Below are 20733 nucleotides of genomic sequence, written 5' to 3' on the forward strand. Positions count from 1 at the left end.
GTTCTCTGAGCAGTGCAGACAAGCTGCAAGAGTAGCTCATGGTGTCTTGTCAATGATATACAGGAATTTTTCTAGCAGGGATAAGAAGGTGATTATTCCCTTGTATAAGGCAATGGTTAGGCCACATCTTGAGTACTGTATACAGGTGTGGAGGCCTCATTTCAAGAAGGATGTAGAGCTGCTGGAACGGGTACAGAGAAGGGCAACAAGATTAGTGAATGGAACAAAGGGTTGCTCTTACGAAGAAAGGCTTAAGTTTTGCAAATTACAGAGTCTGGAGACTAGGCACCAGCGAGGTGATCTGATAGAGGTATATAAAGCCTTGAATGGTTTGAGCATGCTCAATGCCAATGGGATTCTTCATCTTGCTCAGAATAATCACCTCAGAGGGCATAAATTCAAATTGAGGAAGGACGTATGTCAGATAGATGTGCGGAAATTTGCCTTTGGCCAGCGGCTGTGGAACCGACTTCCATCACTTGTTGTTGAAGTTGATAGCCTAAACAAATTTAAAGCTCAACTGGACAGGTATTTCGAACAAACGGAGGGGTGAAATGGGAGTGGTGTGTGTTTTTTTTTTTTTTTTTTTTGGCTGATGCTGAATAAGCTTGCTTTCTTGCATCATATGCCTCTACTAATGCTAATGCTAATTTTGTCGTGCACTGTAGCTTCATTTCAGGTTATGGTTGTCTCTGAATGCATGTTGAATATTTTGATTTGTTATATATTTTTCTTGTGAAAATTTATGTGCTTCATATTATACATATTCTTACTACCCATACTGTAAATAGTGAGTGGGGGGGTCTTAATATAAAAATTGAAGTTCCAGTTTGACCAAAATGATTTCTGGCATGGATCTGGACATTGAAAGAAGCTGTATGTTCAAGAGAAAATTGGATGATATGGTGAGCATTTTCAGGTTTATTTTACAAGAGGTGGGGGGAGCCCAACCAACAAAAGAAGATTCCCACCTGACCCACACACACATATACACTTCTGATTACATTTAAATAGGGGTGAAAATTTTAATTCATAAATTTTTATTTAATAACCTTTGAGTTCTAATTTTATTTAGCAATCACAGCATAATATGTATTGATAAAAATAAGTTGAATTTTGCTGGTTTTATGTGCTCTTTTATCAGAATACATGTTGCCTGGTATAGCAGATTGAACTGTATGTTCTGTAATTCAGACTTTTTATAATTTGGACTACTTCACTCCTTTAGTCTGAAGTAAGGGGGGTTTCTTTTGTCTTCACAGTGTAAACATAGTTCATACATTATATAGGCATACAAATTGTCCTTGGACAGTTGGTGAGTTCATACTATAATTGCAGTGAGAGAACCAAAATTTCTACTGTCGTTATAAGAAACATGTTCATGCCTAGCTTAATATTAATAATCAGTTGGAATTATGCATCAATAAAATTACAATAACATTGCATTTTATTAAAGTTCTAATTACAACTAATTTTATGAGTTCTAATTACAGTTCATTTTATGCTTTTGATCATTACAGCTATGCATCATACATGTACTAAAAATGGAGTGCACATATTTTTGAAAAAGGCCTAAGTAAGGCCCTTTTCCAAAAGGTCAAACAAAATTATGGACAATTAAATGGATTCCTAACAATTTTAGAGATATTTTGTGTATGTATTTCCACATAGTCATATTTCTATCCTTAAAGAGAAGGTTGAAAGAGCAGTGTTTAATAATTCTAATATGTTGGCTGTACTTAATGTGATTTAGAATCTCCTCCCTCTTCCCCAAGGTGATTATGACTATTATCACGACAAGAGAAGTTCCTTAGATTCTCCTGAATGGAAAGAAGACAGGAAACATTCCAAGACAAACAGAAGAGATTCACCAGTTGAAGGTGAAGAGCCAGAGATAAAACCACGAAAGTATGTATGTTTATTAAATGGATAAATTTTACTTCACTGTATAAAAGTTATATTATTAAAAGACACCAAATATATGATAAATAGCTTAGAGCCATGATTTTAATTTGGAAAATGTTCTCATTAGCTGCACAAAAGGTGCTCACTGGGCTTTTCTGGCCATGCCAACAACACACCACTGGAATTACTGAGAGAAATATATTAAATATTGACACATTTCTCTTTGCACAAAAAATATACTATTTCATGACTATCAACACCTGTCCATATAAGTTATAAATTTTATTTAAATCATATTAGAGTCTCTTGTTTAACTATCGACATTTCTTAACCCTGTTAACTTGTAAAAGTTGGCAATACTTAAGTGCCACATATACAGTGAATGTCAGTGCTGTCAATTTGACATACCTGCTATAAGTGATTAGTCTTTTTTTTTTTTTTTTTTTTTTTTTCAGTTACCATTAATTCAATTCAACTTCATGCCAGTTTGATATACTCTAAGAGAAGCATAATGCAGTTAAGAATATTGTAACTAACATTTCATGCAAACACTATATTCTTATTTTAAAATATTAGGAAAAAAGAAAAAACTTTTTTACTTCAGTACTTCTTAACTGGTGCTTTTTGAACCTCTGAATGTCATTTTTTCTTTCCTTTTTCTACAGGGTTACCATTATTTTAATAATCCTTATAATTTATTGAAATATTTAAGTGAAAATTTGAATTGTTTATAGTTTATTAGAAAGAAAAAAACTAAATTTTTTAAATCCCACCACTTATCAAGATTTGAATTGCATGCTTACTATGAATGATCATACAGTTCAGCTTCCATCAGTAGACCATATTGCTATTACAGATATGTGCAGCTTTGCAGTTTACCAATTGCAAACTGCAACCTATTGATTCATTATTAATTTCAAACAAGTATATCAAGTGCAGTACAGTACATGTTAGACTTCTGTTTTCTGGGTTGTGTGATATTATAAGCCAAGTTTCAGACCTTCATAAACAGATAATCAAGAAAAAATATAATTATATGAATTCTTCCTTATTTTCTCTCTCTCCATCTTGGACATAAAATGCATCCTCAACTATATAGTGTGTTATCTGCTGAGAAATATGTACAAACAACTGCATGAAATCTCTTCTTTTTTATAATTGGTTAGATGAAAAGGAGTTTTGACAGGCATTACAGCTCGTTTTTATTCGAAACTTTAATTCATGACTACAATTCTATAATGAACTGTGATTGGATATGAGGCAAGAACATGATTATTTATTTATTATTATTATTTTTTTTTTTTTTTTTGAGAAAAATAAGTTAAATTTCTTATCCCCTTTTCAACTGCATACCTGTAGTTGAATAAAAATTATGAGAAAATATTTTCAACTTGGACTTCAGCCAAATCAAAATACCACCAGAAGTTTGCTAAAGAGACCTGTTTAAGGCTACTGTATAGCTGTCTCCTTTGAGCCAAACTTTAATGCATTATGTGCCTCCTCATTAGTTTTTACATAAACGGTTTTACTCTGAATATTATTTTTTTCCCCCAAGGATGATATTATAATATTACCGTATACCACACTACAAACTGGCAACAACAGAATTCAGATTTTATTCTAAACTTTATATATGTATTATAGCAATTCCAGAAATTTTGTTTTTTATTAATTTATTATGTTCTGAAAGTTGTTTTGTTTTAAAATTTTATTAACTATTAAAAGGCAGGATTGCTGCAAAAACTTATTATTGAGGGGATTGACAATGAAAAAAGGTTCAGCACCATTGTTCTAAATAATGTTATTCTTCGTTGATCATCTATCTTAACTAATATGCTTTCACCATCATCCATGCATCTCCATTAATTTCCTGCAGGCACACGTAGTACTGCATTCTTTCTGAGTTTCATTCTTTCTGCAGACTTTTTCTGAGTTGTTTACTACTCAGAGAGGAATTTCATTGATACAGCATAAAAGCCCAGGTAATCCAAGAAAAAATAATATAATATCAGCAGTAGTAGAGGCATATGATTCAAGAAAGCAAACTTATACAGCATCAGCCAAAAAAAAAAAAAAAAAAAAAAAAAACTTTCCAATTTCGCCCATCCATTCGTTCCAAATATTTGTCTAGTTCTGCCTTGAATTCATTTAAGCTATCAGCTTCCAAAATGACAGATGGAAGTTTTTTCCATCAATCAACTACCCATTGGCTAAAGGAAATTTTCCACACATCTATTCGACAACTGTCTTTCCTCAATTTCACTTTATGCCCCCTCAGGTTTGTAATGTAAGCAGGAGAAAGAATCCCATCAGCATCGAGCCTGCTCAATCCATTCAAGGTCTTATACACGTCAATCAGATCGCCTCGTAGGTGCTTAGTCTCCAGATGCTGCAATTTGCAGAACTTAAGCCTTTCTTCGTAAGAGCACCCCCTTTGTTCCCCTCACCAGTCTTGTTACCCTTCTCTGTACTCGTTCTAGCACCGACAAAATGAGACTTCAGACCTGTACGCAGTACTCAAGGTGTGGCCTGACCATTGCCTTATACAAGGAGATAATCACCTCCTTATCCATGCTCACAAAATTAATATATATCATCGACATGACCCCGTGACCTACTCTGGCAACCTGTCTGCACTGCTTAGAAAACTTCATATCTGACTGCACAATTATCCCCCAGGTCTCTCATTTTCATTCTTCATTACCCTGAGTGTAATACCACCCAGTTGGTACATTTCTCTGTGGTTACTGCTACCCATATGCAGTACTTTGCATTTGTTGATGTTAAATTTCAGTTGCTACTTCTCAGCCCATCTGCCCAACTTTTCCAGATCCTGTTGCAGCAGCATACTGTTATTAACAACCCTCCTAGCCTTTGTGTCATCTGCAAACTTTGACATTAAACTCAATATATCTTCATCAATATCATTGATAAATAAATATATAGCAATCGTCAGATAGTTAACTGCAACAAATAGAATATTAGGCTATTAACCATCAAACAGTCACATCCCTAAAAAGAACATGATTAACTGCATGCATGGCAGTCATCACTTTTTTTTTTTTTTTTTTTTTGTTAAATTGAAAATTACATTTGATTAATTTACACGCTGTTTGTCCTAGTTAGGGGTCAGCGACATGGATGGAATGCTTCCACTTAGTACGGTTGGCACAGTCTGCTGGGGTGAGCCCTAGTTCCTGCATATCTTGCCGCACTCTGCTGCTCTCGATTGTCATTAATCAAGCCCCCTGCTATTACAGATATGTGCAGCTTTGCAGTTTACCAATTGCAAACTGCAACCTATTGATTCATTATTAATTTCAAACAAGTATATCAAGTGCAGTACAGTACATGTTAGGGACCAACCCCCAGGGCCAAAAGGAGCAAAACATGGACTGTGACAATTTTCCACCGATTAGGACTGCAAATCCAAATACATTGGTCTGTTCTCCCTAATCTTCAAGTTGATGGGTGTAGTTTTCATCTCCTGTCTCACATCTTAATTCTGCCTTCTATCTCTTGGGCTTATTCCCAAACTCCACCTTAGCATTCTCATTTCTGCTGACATTAAAGCTTGTTCTTCTTTTCTTCTGACAACTCAGCACTCCTAGCCACATAACATTCATGGCCTTACCACCTATTTATAAATTTCTGATTTCAGTTTAGTTGGCATCGGCATCATCTTTCAGAACACCATATTTTTCCCACCACTTGGCCCATCCAGATTTTATTCAATTTCAGATGTCCTGTTCACGGCTGCCATTTGATTAATGATATGATGATTTACATAACTTGTGCCACTTTTTATTTGAAATTTCCAGCTTTTCATCCAACAATCCCCACCCCTTCCAAAAAAATAATAATTTTTAGTAAAATGCACATGGGCACAAAAAGTCAAAAGCAAAATTATAATATGCAATTTGATATGTTACTCTAAATTCATAACCACACCATCCTTGCATGATGGCAGAGAGAATTACAGCTGCTGGATGAGTAGCATTTCAAAAAAAAAAAAAAATAAATAATAATAAGAATTACAGATAACAGATTAATCTTGTAACTAGTAGATGAGAAACGTAACAGTAGTGCTGTGAAATTCAGCAACTTTCTACCTGGATCTCTAAAATGCTACCTGGATCTCTAAAATGCTGATGGAACAGATATTCAGGTGACACTCGAGCCAAGTGGACCGTTTTTCAGCAATGTCCAGTCATTCTGCAACAACCAAGTCCTCTCCTTGTACCTTCTTGTGGTGGAACTGTTAGTAACCCTGGGTATAATCCCTATATGCAAGTCCCGAAATATGGCTCCTAATATACTGGAGATTGCCACCAGGTGTAAACCAACATAAGAAGGGGTTGAGGGGGTGCCTCCGTAGCCAGGTGGGAAGGAGCAGCAGTGCATAGCACACGCTTCTTGATTAGACCAGGGTTCGAGCCTGTCACGACCAAATACGGAGGATGCAGAAAGGTCATGGAATGGCCACCGCATATTCGCGGAGCAAGGCCTTAGTTTCTAATGCTCCTGAAAACCAAATAACAAACAAACAAAGCAGGGATTGAGGTGTGGTGTCCACCTCAACCCCTGCTTGTTTGTTTGTTTGACACCACATGGAATATTCCCGTGTGGTGTCCACACCACATGGAGGCCCCGGGTGCCAAGCGTTCCGTGACCAAGCGATTTCTTTGCGTATCTCAAAGCGTTATCTCTAAAGAGCCTTCAAGTGATAGATTATATTTTGTTTCAACAACCGTTTTCTTTATTTATTAATTAGTGTAGCTCTTTTGCACTAGAAGAAGTAGGCAAAGGCCCAGAAAGGAAAGTTACCTTTCTGTTTTTTATTTCTAATAGTACTAACTAACTAACTTAGCCACTTGGTCACCTTGTGGCACTGCTCCTGCCTCCCCGTGGCGGGGCCGGAAATCTGGGTGGTAAAACCAACCCCCAGGGCCAAAAGGAGCAAAACATGGACTGTGACAATTTTCCACCGATTAGGACTGCAAATCCAAATACATTGGATTTGCACATACCCGATAATGACTTATCCAATCCAAAGAGACTGAGGACGGATGCTCCCCGAATGGAAAACCCAAGTTTTCTGATTCTGCATTCGTTAACTAACCAATCCTTGGGTAGTTTATCACCATTCCTCATTCAAAAATGTCTTGAGAGCGTAGCTGGCTCCCCTAAAATGGTACGACGACTGAAATCTGGCGACCTGCTTGTTGAGACCACCAACTCAAAACACTCTGAGTCTCTACTCAGACTCACCTCATTTGGTGGAGTTTCAGTTAAAGTGTCCCCACATGCCACACTTAATTCATCCAAAGGTGTTATTTCTGAATGGGACCTAATGAACGTATCAGAAGAAGAAATTGTTCAGGAACTGCAGGACCAGAAAGTCACACAGGCAAAACGAATTATGATGAAAAAAGATGGCGAACTCCTTCCAACTCGTAGCATAATTTTGACATTCAGCTCACCTAATTTACCTTCATCCGTAAAAGCAGGGTATTTGCATTGTCGCATTCGCCCATATATCCCGAACCCAATAAGATGTTACAAGTGTCAGAAATTCGGACACTCACAAACAGTCTGTCGAGGAGACCCCGTATGTCCTAACTGTGGTTCAAAAGATCATTCCCAGGCTGACTGTAAAGCCCAGGCTCCATTCTGCGCCAATTGTAAAGGTAACCACCCAGCCTTTTCTAAAAATTGTGAACAATGGAAATATGAGAAAAAAATTCAGAAATATAAAATAGAAAAGAAAGTTTCATTCCCAGAAGCCAGAAAGCAAATACAACTAATCACACCTAGACGCACGTATGCTGAAGCCGCTAAAAAGTTTCATTCAGTATCGGTGCAGACTGATACATCAATACCTCCAAATACCTCTATTTCAGAATGGGCTCGTTCCCTGCTCAGTTCTGCACCTCAACCTTCAAAGCAACAGATTTCTACTAGAGCTAATAATACACCAGTCACGATACCACCTTCTGCCGGTGCAGATCCCGTAAGATCCGTCCAAGCAGATAATGCAGATTCTAATCGAAAACAGACATTTGACTCCTCCCTTATGGATACTAATGAAATCTCCAATCAAGATGATACCGAAACCATTCTGGAGATCCATCCAGAGGATGAAATAGACCAAAGACCAGTTTTCTCAAAAAGAGATAGGATTAAAATTGACCTTGCCAAACAGACTTCCAAAAAGCAGTCAGATTCAGTCCCTTCATCTAAATTGAAACAATGAACAACGTTGTCCAATGGAATTGTAGAGGCTTTAGGAGCAACATTGATGACATATACGACATAATTAAGCAGCATAAACCAGTGGGCATCTGCCTACAGGAGACATATCTGACTCCTCAGGTATCTCCTTTGATAAAAAACTATACTCTTTTCAGACAAGATAGACCTATTGCAAATAATGCTCGTGGTGGAGTAGCCATACTCATAGATTCGCGGGTCCCATGCAGACGCATCTCTTTACAAACCTCTATAGAAGCCGTTGCTACCCGAATAGCAATTGGCATCACTCTGACTCTCGTTTCGATCTATCTACCACCCAATCATCCGTGTACTATTCACGAACTTGAAAATCTTATAATGCAGTTGCCAACCCCTTTCTGTTTATTGGGCGACTTCAATGGACACCATCCATTGTGGGGTTCTCCCAATGCAGATGGACGAGGGCAACTCATTGAAATGCTCATTGACAGACAAAACTTAACCATCCTAAATACTGGTTCACCCACTTACATCCATCTCCCAACAGGAACAGTGTCTGCAATAGATCTATCAATATGCTCTCCGATCCTCTTTCCTAATATTGAGTGGACAGCTCTAGATGATCCACTAAACAGTGACCACTACCCATTAATCTGTAAGATCCAAACATCACGCTCTTCAACTGCAAAAAACCAAATAAAATGGAAATTTACCAAGGCAGATTGGGCCAAGTATACCTCATGTTTCATTTGATAAACAGATCATTGAATCCTTCCCAATTGACACAGCCACTGATCATATCACCAAAGAAATTCTAGCAGCTGCATCTATTGCCATCCCACAATCACAATCAGACACCTACAGACCCATAAATTATTGGTGGAACGATGAATGTAAGAATGCCAAAAAAGAAAAAAACCGAGCGTGGAATATATTCCGCAAATACCCTACTACCAACAACCTTATAAATTATAAGAAACTAAGAGCCAAAGCCCGACACATCAGAAAGGAAGCTAAAAAAAACTCTTGGATCCGATTTGCGACTTCAGTAAATAAAAATACTGATGTAAGAACAATATGGAAAAAAATAAGACAGCTAAATGGCAAATTTCCTCCATTATCCTCGCCAATATTCAACTGGAATGGACAGGAGCTCTCTACTCCTGCAGAAATTGCGAATACTCTAGGGACAGTATTCTCCCAGTTGTCTGCCTCGAACTCGTATGATCCGTCATTTCAGAAGATCAAAGCCTCAGCCGAAAAATCAAAACTTAACTTCAAAACCGCTGCTTCTCTACCATACAATCAGACACTTACTATGATTGAACTTCAAAAAGCTATATATTCCTCAAAGAACAGTGCTGCTGGTCCAGACGGAGTATATTACATAATGCTTCAACACTTAGACAATAAATCACTATCCCTGCTGCTGACCTTTTACAACCGTATATTCATTGAACATTCATACCCCACTCGCTGGAATCACTCCTATGTACTGGCAATTCCCAAACCAGGGAAAGATCATTCTATCCCTCACAATTATAGACCCATCTCTCTTACCAGTTGCTTGAGTAAAACATTAGAAAAAATTATACACCGCCGATTAACATGGTATCTGGATTCAAAACATCTAATCTCTGACAACCAGTTTGGTTTCAGAAAAAATCGCTCATCCCTAGATCTTATGGTTAAAGCTGAATCAAATATCAGGAATGCATTTATTCGAAATGAACATCTTGTCATGGTCTGCCTTGACATAGAGAAGGCCTTTGACACCACCTGGCGTTTTGGTATCTTAAAAGATCTTCATTCCCTTGACCTGAGAGGTCACTTACCATGCTACATACAAAACTTCCTTCAGTATAAATCTTTTCAAGTTCGCTATAGAGAAGTCTTCTCACAAATCTATATACAAGAGGAAGGAGTACCACAGGGCTCAGTTCTCAGTGCTACTTTATTTGCATTGAGAATAAATCATATTACCAAATGTATTCCCAAGACTGTGAACTCATATCTCTATGCTGATGATCTGACTGTTTCCTGCAGTTCGCCGAATATGAACTTCATTGAAAGGCAACTAAAAATCTCACTAAACAATATTGAACTATGGATGACACAGAATGGTTACAGACTATCTCATCAAAAATCTAGTGCCATTCACTTTTGTAACAAACGAGGGATGCATCCTGACACCCAGAGCTACACCTAACAAATCATCCTATCTCAGTTATGAGTAGCATTCGCCTCCTCGGCCTAATTTTTGATAGGAAACTTAATTTTTTAGAACATATCAAATATCTCTGGACAACCTGCCAGAAAAAAATGAACATTCTCAGAGTTCTTTCTTCTACAACATGGGGTGCTGACCGTTACACCTTACTTCACCTATATAGAACTCTAATTAGATCTCGTCTTGATTATGGAGCCCCAGTGTATGACTCTGCTAGGGAGAGTGTGCTAGTACGGCTTGCTCCTGTTCAACATTCTGCCCTCAGGATTGCTACAGGTGCTTATAGAACATCGCCAGTACAAAGTCTCTACGCCGAAGCCCATGAAGTTCCACTCTGCCTCAGAAGAAAGGTGTTACTTTTGAATTATGCCGCTAAAATTCGAAGCATGCCTACCCATCCAATTTGGTCTATACTTATTGATCCACAGTTTAAAATGTTCTACAGAAATAAACCCAGATCAGCCCAACCTACTGGCATCAGATTGCAGGCTCTATCTGAAAGCTGGAATGTGCACCTTGAAAAAGTCCTCCAAGATCCAAACACTTCAGTTCCCCCATGGTCCTGGGTTAATCCATCCTGTGACAATTACTTCCTGAACTGGGGAAAAGATTCCCTTGCAAATATTAACATGCGACAACTTCATACTTCTCACACACAAAATTATCCGCATTTCATAAAAATATACACAGATGGATCAAAGTCTGATAGTGGAGTAGGTGCTGCAGCAGTTTTCCCTTTTAACACCATCTCTGTATCTCTGCCTACTGAATGCAGCAGTTATACAGCTGAGTTGTTCGCCATTAAACTTGCCCTAGAAAATATTATTCATTGCTCCATTAAAAAAAGTATAATATATACCGACTCGCAGAGTACACTAGTAACCCTACAAAACATCTCCTCACCAACCAATCCTTTAATAAAAACCATAAGAAGTAAGATGATTCTTATTCAGGAACGCCAGCAAGTAGTCATCTTCTGCTGGATCCCAGGACACACTGGGATCCCAGGAAACGAATGCGCAGACCATGCTGCAAAACATCCATCTAACCCATTATCTTCAGGCTTTTGCGTTCCATATGTTGATTACAGACCTATGATACGAAGGACATGTAAGGAACAATGGACACTTCTATGGCAAGCTCAAACGGGTAATAAGCTATTGGAAATAAAATCAGAACCACAGTTATGGACCTCTAGTTTTCGTACTAACAGAAAGGAAGAAGTCATCTTAACCAGAGCACGAATTGGCCACAGCCAGTTTACTCACCTATTTCTCCTCACAGGAAACGATCCTCCACAGTGTTTTCAATGCAACTGTCAGCTAACAATGAAGCACATTCTTGTTGAATGCACTCTGTACAAACATGCTCGGCAATGTTCATTCAGCTTCCTTCCAAATCTAAAGGAACCTCTAAAACTCTCTCATATCATAGGCAATGATGCTAATCCCTTGGAGTTATTCTGTTTTCTTAAACAAATAAAACTATATGATCGTCTCTGACTGTTTCCATAACAGTCACCATTGATAACTTTCATATCACTGATAGGCGCAATATGGTCTAAGCAGCCCTTGCGCCAAAAATAATAACAACAACAACAACAACACCACATGGAGGAATACCGCCCATCTTCGTTAGCAAGAAATACTGGGTGGTAGATGACTCTCATGAACCGATGCAATATCACCACTTTTCTTATTGTAGACTTGAAATGGTGAAACCCATGTTTAGTTTCCAGAGCAAAGCTCTGCCATCCTCCCCATCTCTTCCATCATTGAGGTTACTATGGGCATCATGGAAAGATCCAATCTTCCTTATATTTTGAGAGTACAGCTCTAAAGCGGTGTTTGCCAGCCAGCCATTAAATAGTACACTGGACCAAACCTCTAAGAGGCATTCAGATAAGCTAGTGTGTAATCTCTGCTTCTACTCTGTTAGATAGTGACTGGAGGGAGTCTAAGTAGTGTGCATATGGGAGGCATTGTTGGGGCCACATCATATCAGGGAGCTGGGTTTATTCTTGCTGTGTATGTGCTATATCCAAAAATTTCATCCCCCCCCCCATTACTTCATTTCATTACTACATATCCTTGCCACCTTTTCTTTTTTTTACTACTGAATATATCATGAATTGTCAAATTAACAGAACAAACTTATCTGTGAAAAGATCTAAACTTCCCAAATGCTCTTCCTCATTTTCATTTCACTAATATACACAATCTCAGTTCCAGCCTCAATGATGTTCATTTCCACTTACATTTGCTGTATTTTTTTCTGACAGAATCCCATTTATTGTTTAATTCAGCCATTGCGTATCTCAGTTCTCCTAATTATTTGCTTATGCAATTCCCTTCACTTCAACGGTAGTAGTTGTGTATATGTCTGCTCTGGCTTAAAACCTTTCTACCCTATTCTGTCAAATTCATCAGTTGCCTCTATTGGTCTCCCAATTCAATTAATCACTTGGAACTATTTGAAGCTCGACTTTCTCCAGTTCAACATTCCTAATAGTGAGGCAATTTTCCTTGGTGATTTTAATGTTCACAACTCCAGCTGACTTCAGTTTTCTAGTCGCACAGACCCAGATGTTTGAGTTGCTGATGCTTTTGCAATTACTAAGGACCTCGAACTTGCATGAATTGTTCAGTTACCTACCAGAATACAAGACAATCCTAACTACAGAGCCAACACTCTTGAGCTTTTTCTCACAGGCAACCCTTCCATGTACACGGTTCAGGTGAAAGATCCTGTAGGCACTTCAGTTCACAACTTGGTAATGGTCTCTTCTCCAATGGAAACTTTGTCAAATGGCCATTCGTAGCCTCATGTTGTTTAGCTTTACTGCCAATAAATACCTCCTGTGGGAACAGCTCATTTTACCTTGGGGACTGCAGCTGTGTTGTGCTTTGCACAACACAGCTGCAGTCCCCAAGGTAAAAAGTCTAAGCTCTGGCATGATGTGCCCCCATTTTGATTCCTTCGAGGGTATCAATCAGGGGTGTGTGCTGGTAAATGTTTAACAGCCAACTCTCTAAAAGAAAGTAGGGGTACTGGTTATTTGAGTTGATTTTAATTGGGTAACCACCTGTCTTCCACGATCCTTTTGCACGAATGATATAATCAATCATGTGACTCACCTCTCCTGGACTCCAGTGTGTTTTTGCCGCCAGGAGACTGGTGCTTTCCGTGATCCTTTGGGCAACCACGTGAATCCACTCCGTGCTCCGATAATTTTTTCCGATGGCTGCTTCTCATAATCCTTTGCACAGCCCAGACTGTTATTTTATTTATTATTTATTTTAAATTTTGCTGCTGGGTGGTGGCACATGATTTTTTTCATAAAAATAATTTCATTTGGTGGGATTTGAACTGAGGTATATGAGCTTTATGGTAGATACAATAAACCAGAATATTATGGGAAATTTTAAAGTTTTGAAATTAATTTCAATTAGATGAATTTTTAAATTCTAAGGAGAAATTAAAAGTTATATGAAATTTCCTGACTGTGGTTAAAGTTTGAAAATAAATACCCATGTCTGAAAATTATAAGGTAAACAGCTTAATTAACAAGCTGTAATTATAAGGTTCTTATTATTTTGGTTAAAATTCGAATATCTTCATTGAAGACAGTTTTAATGAATGAAAGTCTTATTTGAATAATAATGGGACAGTCTTCTCTGTGACAGTGGGACAATAGTTGTCTGTGACAACCTCAAGGACAAATACTGGTCCTTGAAGTTGTCACAGACATTCTCTCAGATATGCCAGACAATCTGCACTTGCTACCTGCGAGTCTAAAAGCTGTTGGAACTGATATTCGGGTGACACTCAAGTCAAGTGGACCAATTTCAGCAAAGTTGGGATGGTTTGTGACAGCCAAATCCTCTGCTTGCACCTTCACGATGGTGGGACTGTTAGTAATCCTGGGTATAACCCCCATGCACAAGCACACTGTGGGTGACCACCCATGCGTGAACCAACGTAAGCAGAGGTCGATGCGTGGTGCCCACACCAAATGAGGAATGCCACCCCTCTGTGTTACCATGCAATACTAGAAGGTAGATGACTATGATCAACCTATGCAATACAACCACTTTGCTTATTGGAGGCTTGAAGTGGTGGAACCCATGTTTAGTCTCCAGAGCTAAGTTCCATTCAACCTTTCCAATTCTCTTCCATCATGCAGTAGGACTGATGACTTTTGACATCATGGCAAGATCCAGTCTTCCTTAAATTTCAAGGGAACAACTCTAAAACGGTGTTTTGCAGGCCGGCCACTAGTTAGTACACCAGACCGAACCTATTGGTCACTCTTTAGGAGGCTTCCGGATCAGCTAATGTATAATATTGCCGGATAGTGACTGGGTGGAGTCCGAGTAGTGTCTAAGCTGGGGGTGGGGAGCATTATGGAGGCCACGTTATGTCAAAGATCTGGGTATATTCTTACCATCTGTACGCCATATTCAAAAATTTCAATCCTTTTACAGCATGCCCCCCCCCCTCCCCACTTTTTCTTACTAATGAATACTCCAAGAATTGCCAAACTAATAGAGTAAGCTTTCTGCGAAAAGATGTAAACCTTCCAAACACTTCCTAGTTCATTTCACAAATATACATGGTCTCAATTGTAATCCCGATGATTTCCATTTGGAGTCTTCCAAATCCCATGTCCTTTTTCTGACAGAATCTCAGTTATTGGTTGATTCAACTACTGCTCATCTCAGTTGCCCAGATTATTTGCTGTATGATTCCTTTCGCCTCAAAGGTGGTACTTGTGCATATATCTGTTCACATATTCCCTGTCAGAGACTTGTAATTTGGAATCTCCTCTTTTCGATATTCTCTGGCTTAAAGTCTGTCTACCTCATTCTGTCAAATTCATCTGTTGTCTCTACCATTCTCCCAACTCCACTAATCACTTGGTGCTCTTTGACTTCCTCTCCTTGCAACTCGACTTTCTCCAGTCCAATTTTTCCTAGCAGTAAGGTAATTTTCCTTGGTGATTTTAATGTTCAAAACTCCAGCTGGCTTCTATTTTCTAGTCACACCGACTGAGCTGGTCAAGATGCTGAAGCTTTTGCAGTTACTAATGACCATGCACAGATAGTTCATTTACCTACAAGAATATCAGTTAATACTAACCATACTGCCAACACGCTTGATCTTTTTCTCACAAACAACTCTTTTAAGTACACGGTCGAAGTGAGTGGTCCTTTAGGCATTTCAGATCACAACTTGGTGATTGTGTCTTCACCAATGGAGCTTTATCTCATGGTTATTCCCAACCTCGTGTTGTTTGGCATTACAAGAATGAAAATGGGATGAACTGTGAGTCTTTTCCTTTGTCGGATTATATTACAGTTTCAAAAGTTCTGATGTCAACATTTGCTCAGATCGTGCCGGTGAAATTATTCTTGTAGGAATGGAATCCCTTATTCCACACTCCACTTTAAAATCTTGTACTTTATTGGGAAAATCTCCTCATTAATTAGAAAACCTTGGTTTTTCCAATTAATGTGCTAAGGCTGTTCAAGAGAATAATGTTGCATATCGTAATTGGCTTGTTTCCAATTCTTCAGTTTCATTTTCTGCCTACACCAAAGCTCGCAACAATTGTAAAGCAGTTATTAATCAGTCCAAACTAGATTTTGGACTAAGAGTAGAAAACTTGGTTCTGTTGTCACCTTGCCCAAGGATAAAGCTGACCTGCTAGCATCCCATTTTTCTTCCAACTCGTGTATTAATGATCTTGGTAAAACATCTCCCACCATTCCCAAAACGTTCCATTCAATGCCTCCTGTGATCTTCCGTCAGAAAGATTTTGACGAATCATGATGCTAAGAAAGCTCCAGTTCCTGATGATATTTCTTCACTTGTTTTCAAAACCTATGCTCCTGAACTTTACCGCCTTCTTTCACTTTCTTATTCCAAAGGTGTTTTTCCTTCTGCTTGGAAATTTGCTCATATCCAGCCAGTTCCTAAAAAGGGTGACAAATCCCTTCCATTCAGTTATCCTCCGATTGCAATTACTTCTACTCTTTCTAAAGTAATGGAGAAATCAATTAAGCGCCAACCCTTAAAATACCTAGAAACTTTTCGTCTGATCCACGATTCCAGTATGGATTCCATCAGTGTCGATCCACTGTTGATATTCTGGCTTATGGTACCCATTTATGGACAAATTCAATGGAAAAGTTTGCTGAAACACAGGCTGTTGTCTAGACATCTCAAAGGCTTTCGATCATGTTTGGCATAAAGGTCTTCTAAACAAGCTTCCATCTTATGGTTTGCCAACTGTTTTTTGTAATTGGTTTCCAGTTTTCTCTCTCTCTCTCGCTCTGATCGCTTAAATATCTGCTACCAATTCCTTAAATGCCGATCTCCTGGTAATTCTCCATTGAGGCAAAGACAGCTTAGTTGATTTCAATCCTTCTAAAACTCCGTCTTGTCTTATATCTCGCAAAAAGGATTCTTCTGCTCCTATGCTTATCTTTGGTGCACTCCAATATCTAGGCAAGTTGATATATCTTTTTTGGGGATTACCCTGACTTCTAATCTCTGTTGGCACAAGCACATTACAAATTCTTCCTCTGCATCTAAAAAACTTGGTTTTCTTTTTCGCTCTCGGCATTACTTTTCTTTCAAACAGCTGTTCACTCTGTACAAATCGCAAATCTGCCCTACCGTGAAATATTGTTCCCACATCTGGGGCGGTGCCCCCAAAACCTCTCTCAGGCTTCTAGATTCCATTCAGAAAAGGGCAGTTAGGTTAATTTATGACTCCTCTCTAACGGAATCTCTCCACTCTACTTCATAGACTTTCTGTTTCTGCTGCATGCCTTTTCTACCGATACTTCCATGGGCACTGTTCTTCTGAATTGTCTTCTATAATTCTCACTCTCTCTCTCTCTCTTTGAAAACAGTCCGTACACATGCCGCCACCAGCCAACATCCATTTACCGTCCAACTTCAAATGCACAGAACCAACTGGCGCCTCTGTAGGCAGGAGCGGCAGTGCGTAGCACACACTTCTTGATTAGACCAGGGTTCGAGCCCCTGACCACCAAATACGGAGGATGCTGAAAGGTCAGGGAATGACCACCGCATATCCTCGGAGAATTATGGCTTTGTTGCTAATGCTCCTAAAAACCAAATAACAAACAAACAGAACCAACTTTTCATCATCCTCGTTTATTCATTCAACTGCCGTTTTCTGGAACAACCATCATTTATGTCTTTACTGAAAATTATATTCTACAGAAGTTCAAGTCTTAATGTCAACAAATATCTTCTCTCATCTTCTCAACCTTACCACGGTACTAAGTACTATAGGTTATAATACCTCTCATGTTTGAGGTTTTCATAAAAAATATATATATATTCTTATACCCTTTCTATTTAAGTGTATCCCATCCCTGTAGAAGCAGTCTCTCCTGTTAACTAGCACAGATCAGGCTGAAAAAAATTGTACTCCATGAGCCTTGCACAATCTCTCCAGGACTAAATTGATTTACAAGGTTCTCCTGATATACCCCCTCCTATCATATCTGGTCAGAATTGCAGACACCTTCAAATTCAACCCTAACCTGCAGCTTTTTTTCAACATTGACCTGTACTTGCTAAGTATTTCCGCTGTTCTCCTACTCTTAATATCATTGGTGCCAACATGTACAAAACATCACCCTTTGTGCCCCTAAAAGATGATATCTGCTCTACAATGTCATCAACTTTTGCCCCATTTCCTGTTCCACCTATCCTTTTTGCACAATATGTTCCCGTTTCCCTGACAATAGCATCACCGACAACAACAACTAGTTCCTGTGGGACCAGCTCATTGTGCCTTGGGGGTTGCCGTTGTGTTGCGTGATTTTCTGTGTAATCTCTGGCATTGATGTGGGTAGCTGAGAGCTTGATGTTAAAGTTTCATAGTAGTACGGGTTTAACAATTTTAATGTATAGTATTTTTAAAAGTTTATATGATTTGATACAAATTCATATGATTTATGGCATTTTAAATTTTAATCCATTTTACAGTCGATTTTACTTATTTTATTTATTTATGTTTATTAAGTTATAATTGGTCAGAGTTGGCGGCATCAATTATGGATCTATTTCCTGACCCAGAGGCCTTTTTAGTGAATTCTTGACCTTCAACCCATGCATGGGACTAAGTACTGTAGTTTCTGATACCTTTTGCGTTTGGGATTTTCATAAAAAATATTAAAAAATTCACTGCTTTAAGAAACTATCTGACAATGGTAATTAAACAAAATTTTCTCAAAAGCAAAACACAATGGAAAATTGACATGCTACAGTCATTGGTTGAGGTTGACAAAAAACTTAATTGCCAACTGCTTCCAACAAAATCAAAGTTGGATTTGTTACCTTGAATGATGCAATGAATAAAGCTTTACATGCTGCTTTCTCTCCATTAATCACAAAGAAAAGTCTGGTAATAGTGAAGGAGTTTCGTAGGGTGTTTATCATCACCTAAACTTAAGAGGGAAGTTTGTTTTGAAGACTTCACTGAAGTGGATGCATTGTGTGTTTCAAGATATGCACAAGAGGATCCTATGAGTAAGGATGCTTAACATAACCTTAACATAATTAAGGTTATTACTCTATAGACTCAATGAAAAATCTTCATTTCCGTGTTTCGTTTTGTAGTACATATTCTAAAGTAGATTATACTATATTTTATTAGTGGAATTGCATTAAATATTCAAACTTTTTCTTTGTTCTTCTGCCATTTTTATGAACAATCAATATAACATCCTTTTGATATATAATAACCCTTTCTCATTCTTGTTTTGGAGGGAGAGGGGGTCACTATAAAGAACTTCAGTTATAAAGGTGACCCGCTTAACGCTGATAATTTGTTCCGTAAAAACAGAGTGCTAAGTGAATCCGTGCAATTCACTAAGTGAAGAGCACCGCATTCTCATAAGGTAACATATGTATTTGTGAGTTGCAGTCGGTGCCATAGGATAATTCTACTGTGCATAATCCTAATCTTTTGTTTTAGGAGTCCATTACTTCCAACTCCTCCAAGACTTAGTAAAGAAGAGAGGCGGCAGTTATTTGCTTTGGAAGTTAAGCAGAGGGACCAAGAGGAAGCTCTGCGTCGCCAGCAAGAAGAACAAAGTGGTACATTAAGTTGGCAGACAGATTCCTCTTTTATTTTTGATAATGACACATCATTTCCCCAATATTATGATCACAATACAGGCTATGCAGAACAGGATACATTTAACAATGGTAAGTGATAATGGATACTAACATTTTTATTCTTAAGTTGCTTTTATTATTTGTTTTTTTAATGTAAGAAAATTATATGAAGTTTTCATGCATTATCATCTCTTTCAACGTAGATAGGGAGATCTCAGCTTTTTTGCGATTTATGTGACTCCCAACAAAGCTATTTTTGTCCCTCCCCACCCCATACTTTCCTGCAAATAATCTTGAAACTTTTTACTTTGAATCCTATTCTTTAAAATTCATATTGTACCATAGGGCCTTGTGATTTTAGCTTATGTTCTCATCTAGCAGCCTACAAATTACAAATGGCAAGGTTAAGAGTCCAATAGGGGAAAGTGGGGCGTAAGGTTTTCAGCTTGCAAGATATTTTCATACTAATTCTAAATTATTTTTACTAAATTTAATACTAAGTTATTTTCTCTAATTTTAGTATTAGCAAATGATACAAGCAAGCTTATACAGTATCAGCCAGGAAAAATCAAATGAAAAGATACACATACACACTACCTAACTCACCCGTCCATCCTATCTAATATTTGTCTAATTGTTTCTTAGTTTTTTTTTTTTTTTTTGTTCAAACTACCTACTTCTACAAACCAAGATGCAGCCCTATTCAAACAGTCAATCACTAGCTGAAAGCAATTTTTTGCATATTTCCTGCAACCATCTCTTTTCAATTTATGTCCTTTTTGTTTGTGTTCTGAGAAAAAATAAGAATCCCATCAGCATTTAGTTATTCAGTCTATTTAAAGCTTTGAGAACTTCAATGAGATCTGTTACAAGTACCTGATTTTCACAATACAGTTTACAGAACTGGTGTCCTTTTTGGTTTGAGTCCCCTTCTGTGCACCTGACTAATTTTGTTGCTCTCCTCTGCATCTGTTCCAACAGATCTACATCCTTCCTAAAATGAGGCTTCAAGAGTTGTGTGCAGTACTCAAGATGCAGCCTAACCATTGCCTTATACAATACTGTAATCACTTCTTTGTTGGCTGCTGAAAAATTCCTAGCATATAATTGATAGAACCAATGAGCTGGCCTAACATTATTCCTAAATCTTTTTAATTCTACACATTACTTTGAGTGGGGAGAAAACGAAATTGATA

The 20733-nt window shown here is 38.1% G+C and overlaps 1 protein-coding gene across 1 annotated transcript in view; it reads left to right on the plus strand.

Annotated features, from left to right (window-relative positions):
• The window catches only part of Set2 (SET domain containing 2), a 434699-nt gene that overhangs the window by 312059 nt on the left and 101907 nt on the right, over nucleotides 1-20733 (plus strand). Inside the window, exons 13-14 of the mRNA XM_090387799.1 lie at nucleotides 1776-1908; nucleotides 19395-19627. Of these exons, the coding sequence (XP_090243925.1) occupies nucleotides 1776-1908; nucleotides 19395-19627 (366 nt within the window). The remainder of the gene's footprint in view (nucleotides 1-1775; nucleotides 1909-19394; nucleotides 19628-20733) is intronic.

This window comes from Mastigoproctus giganteus, chromosome 13, assembly GCF_048544385.1.
Source record: "Mastigoproctus giganteus isolate SK-2022 chromosome 13, ASM4854438v1, whole genome shotgun sequence".
Taxonomy (NCBI): domain Eukaryota; kingdom Metazoa; phylum Arthropoda; class Arachnida; order Uropygi; family Thelyphonidae; genus Mastigoproctus; species Mastigoproctus giganteus.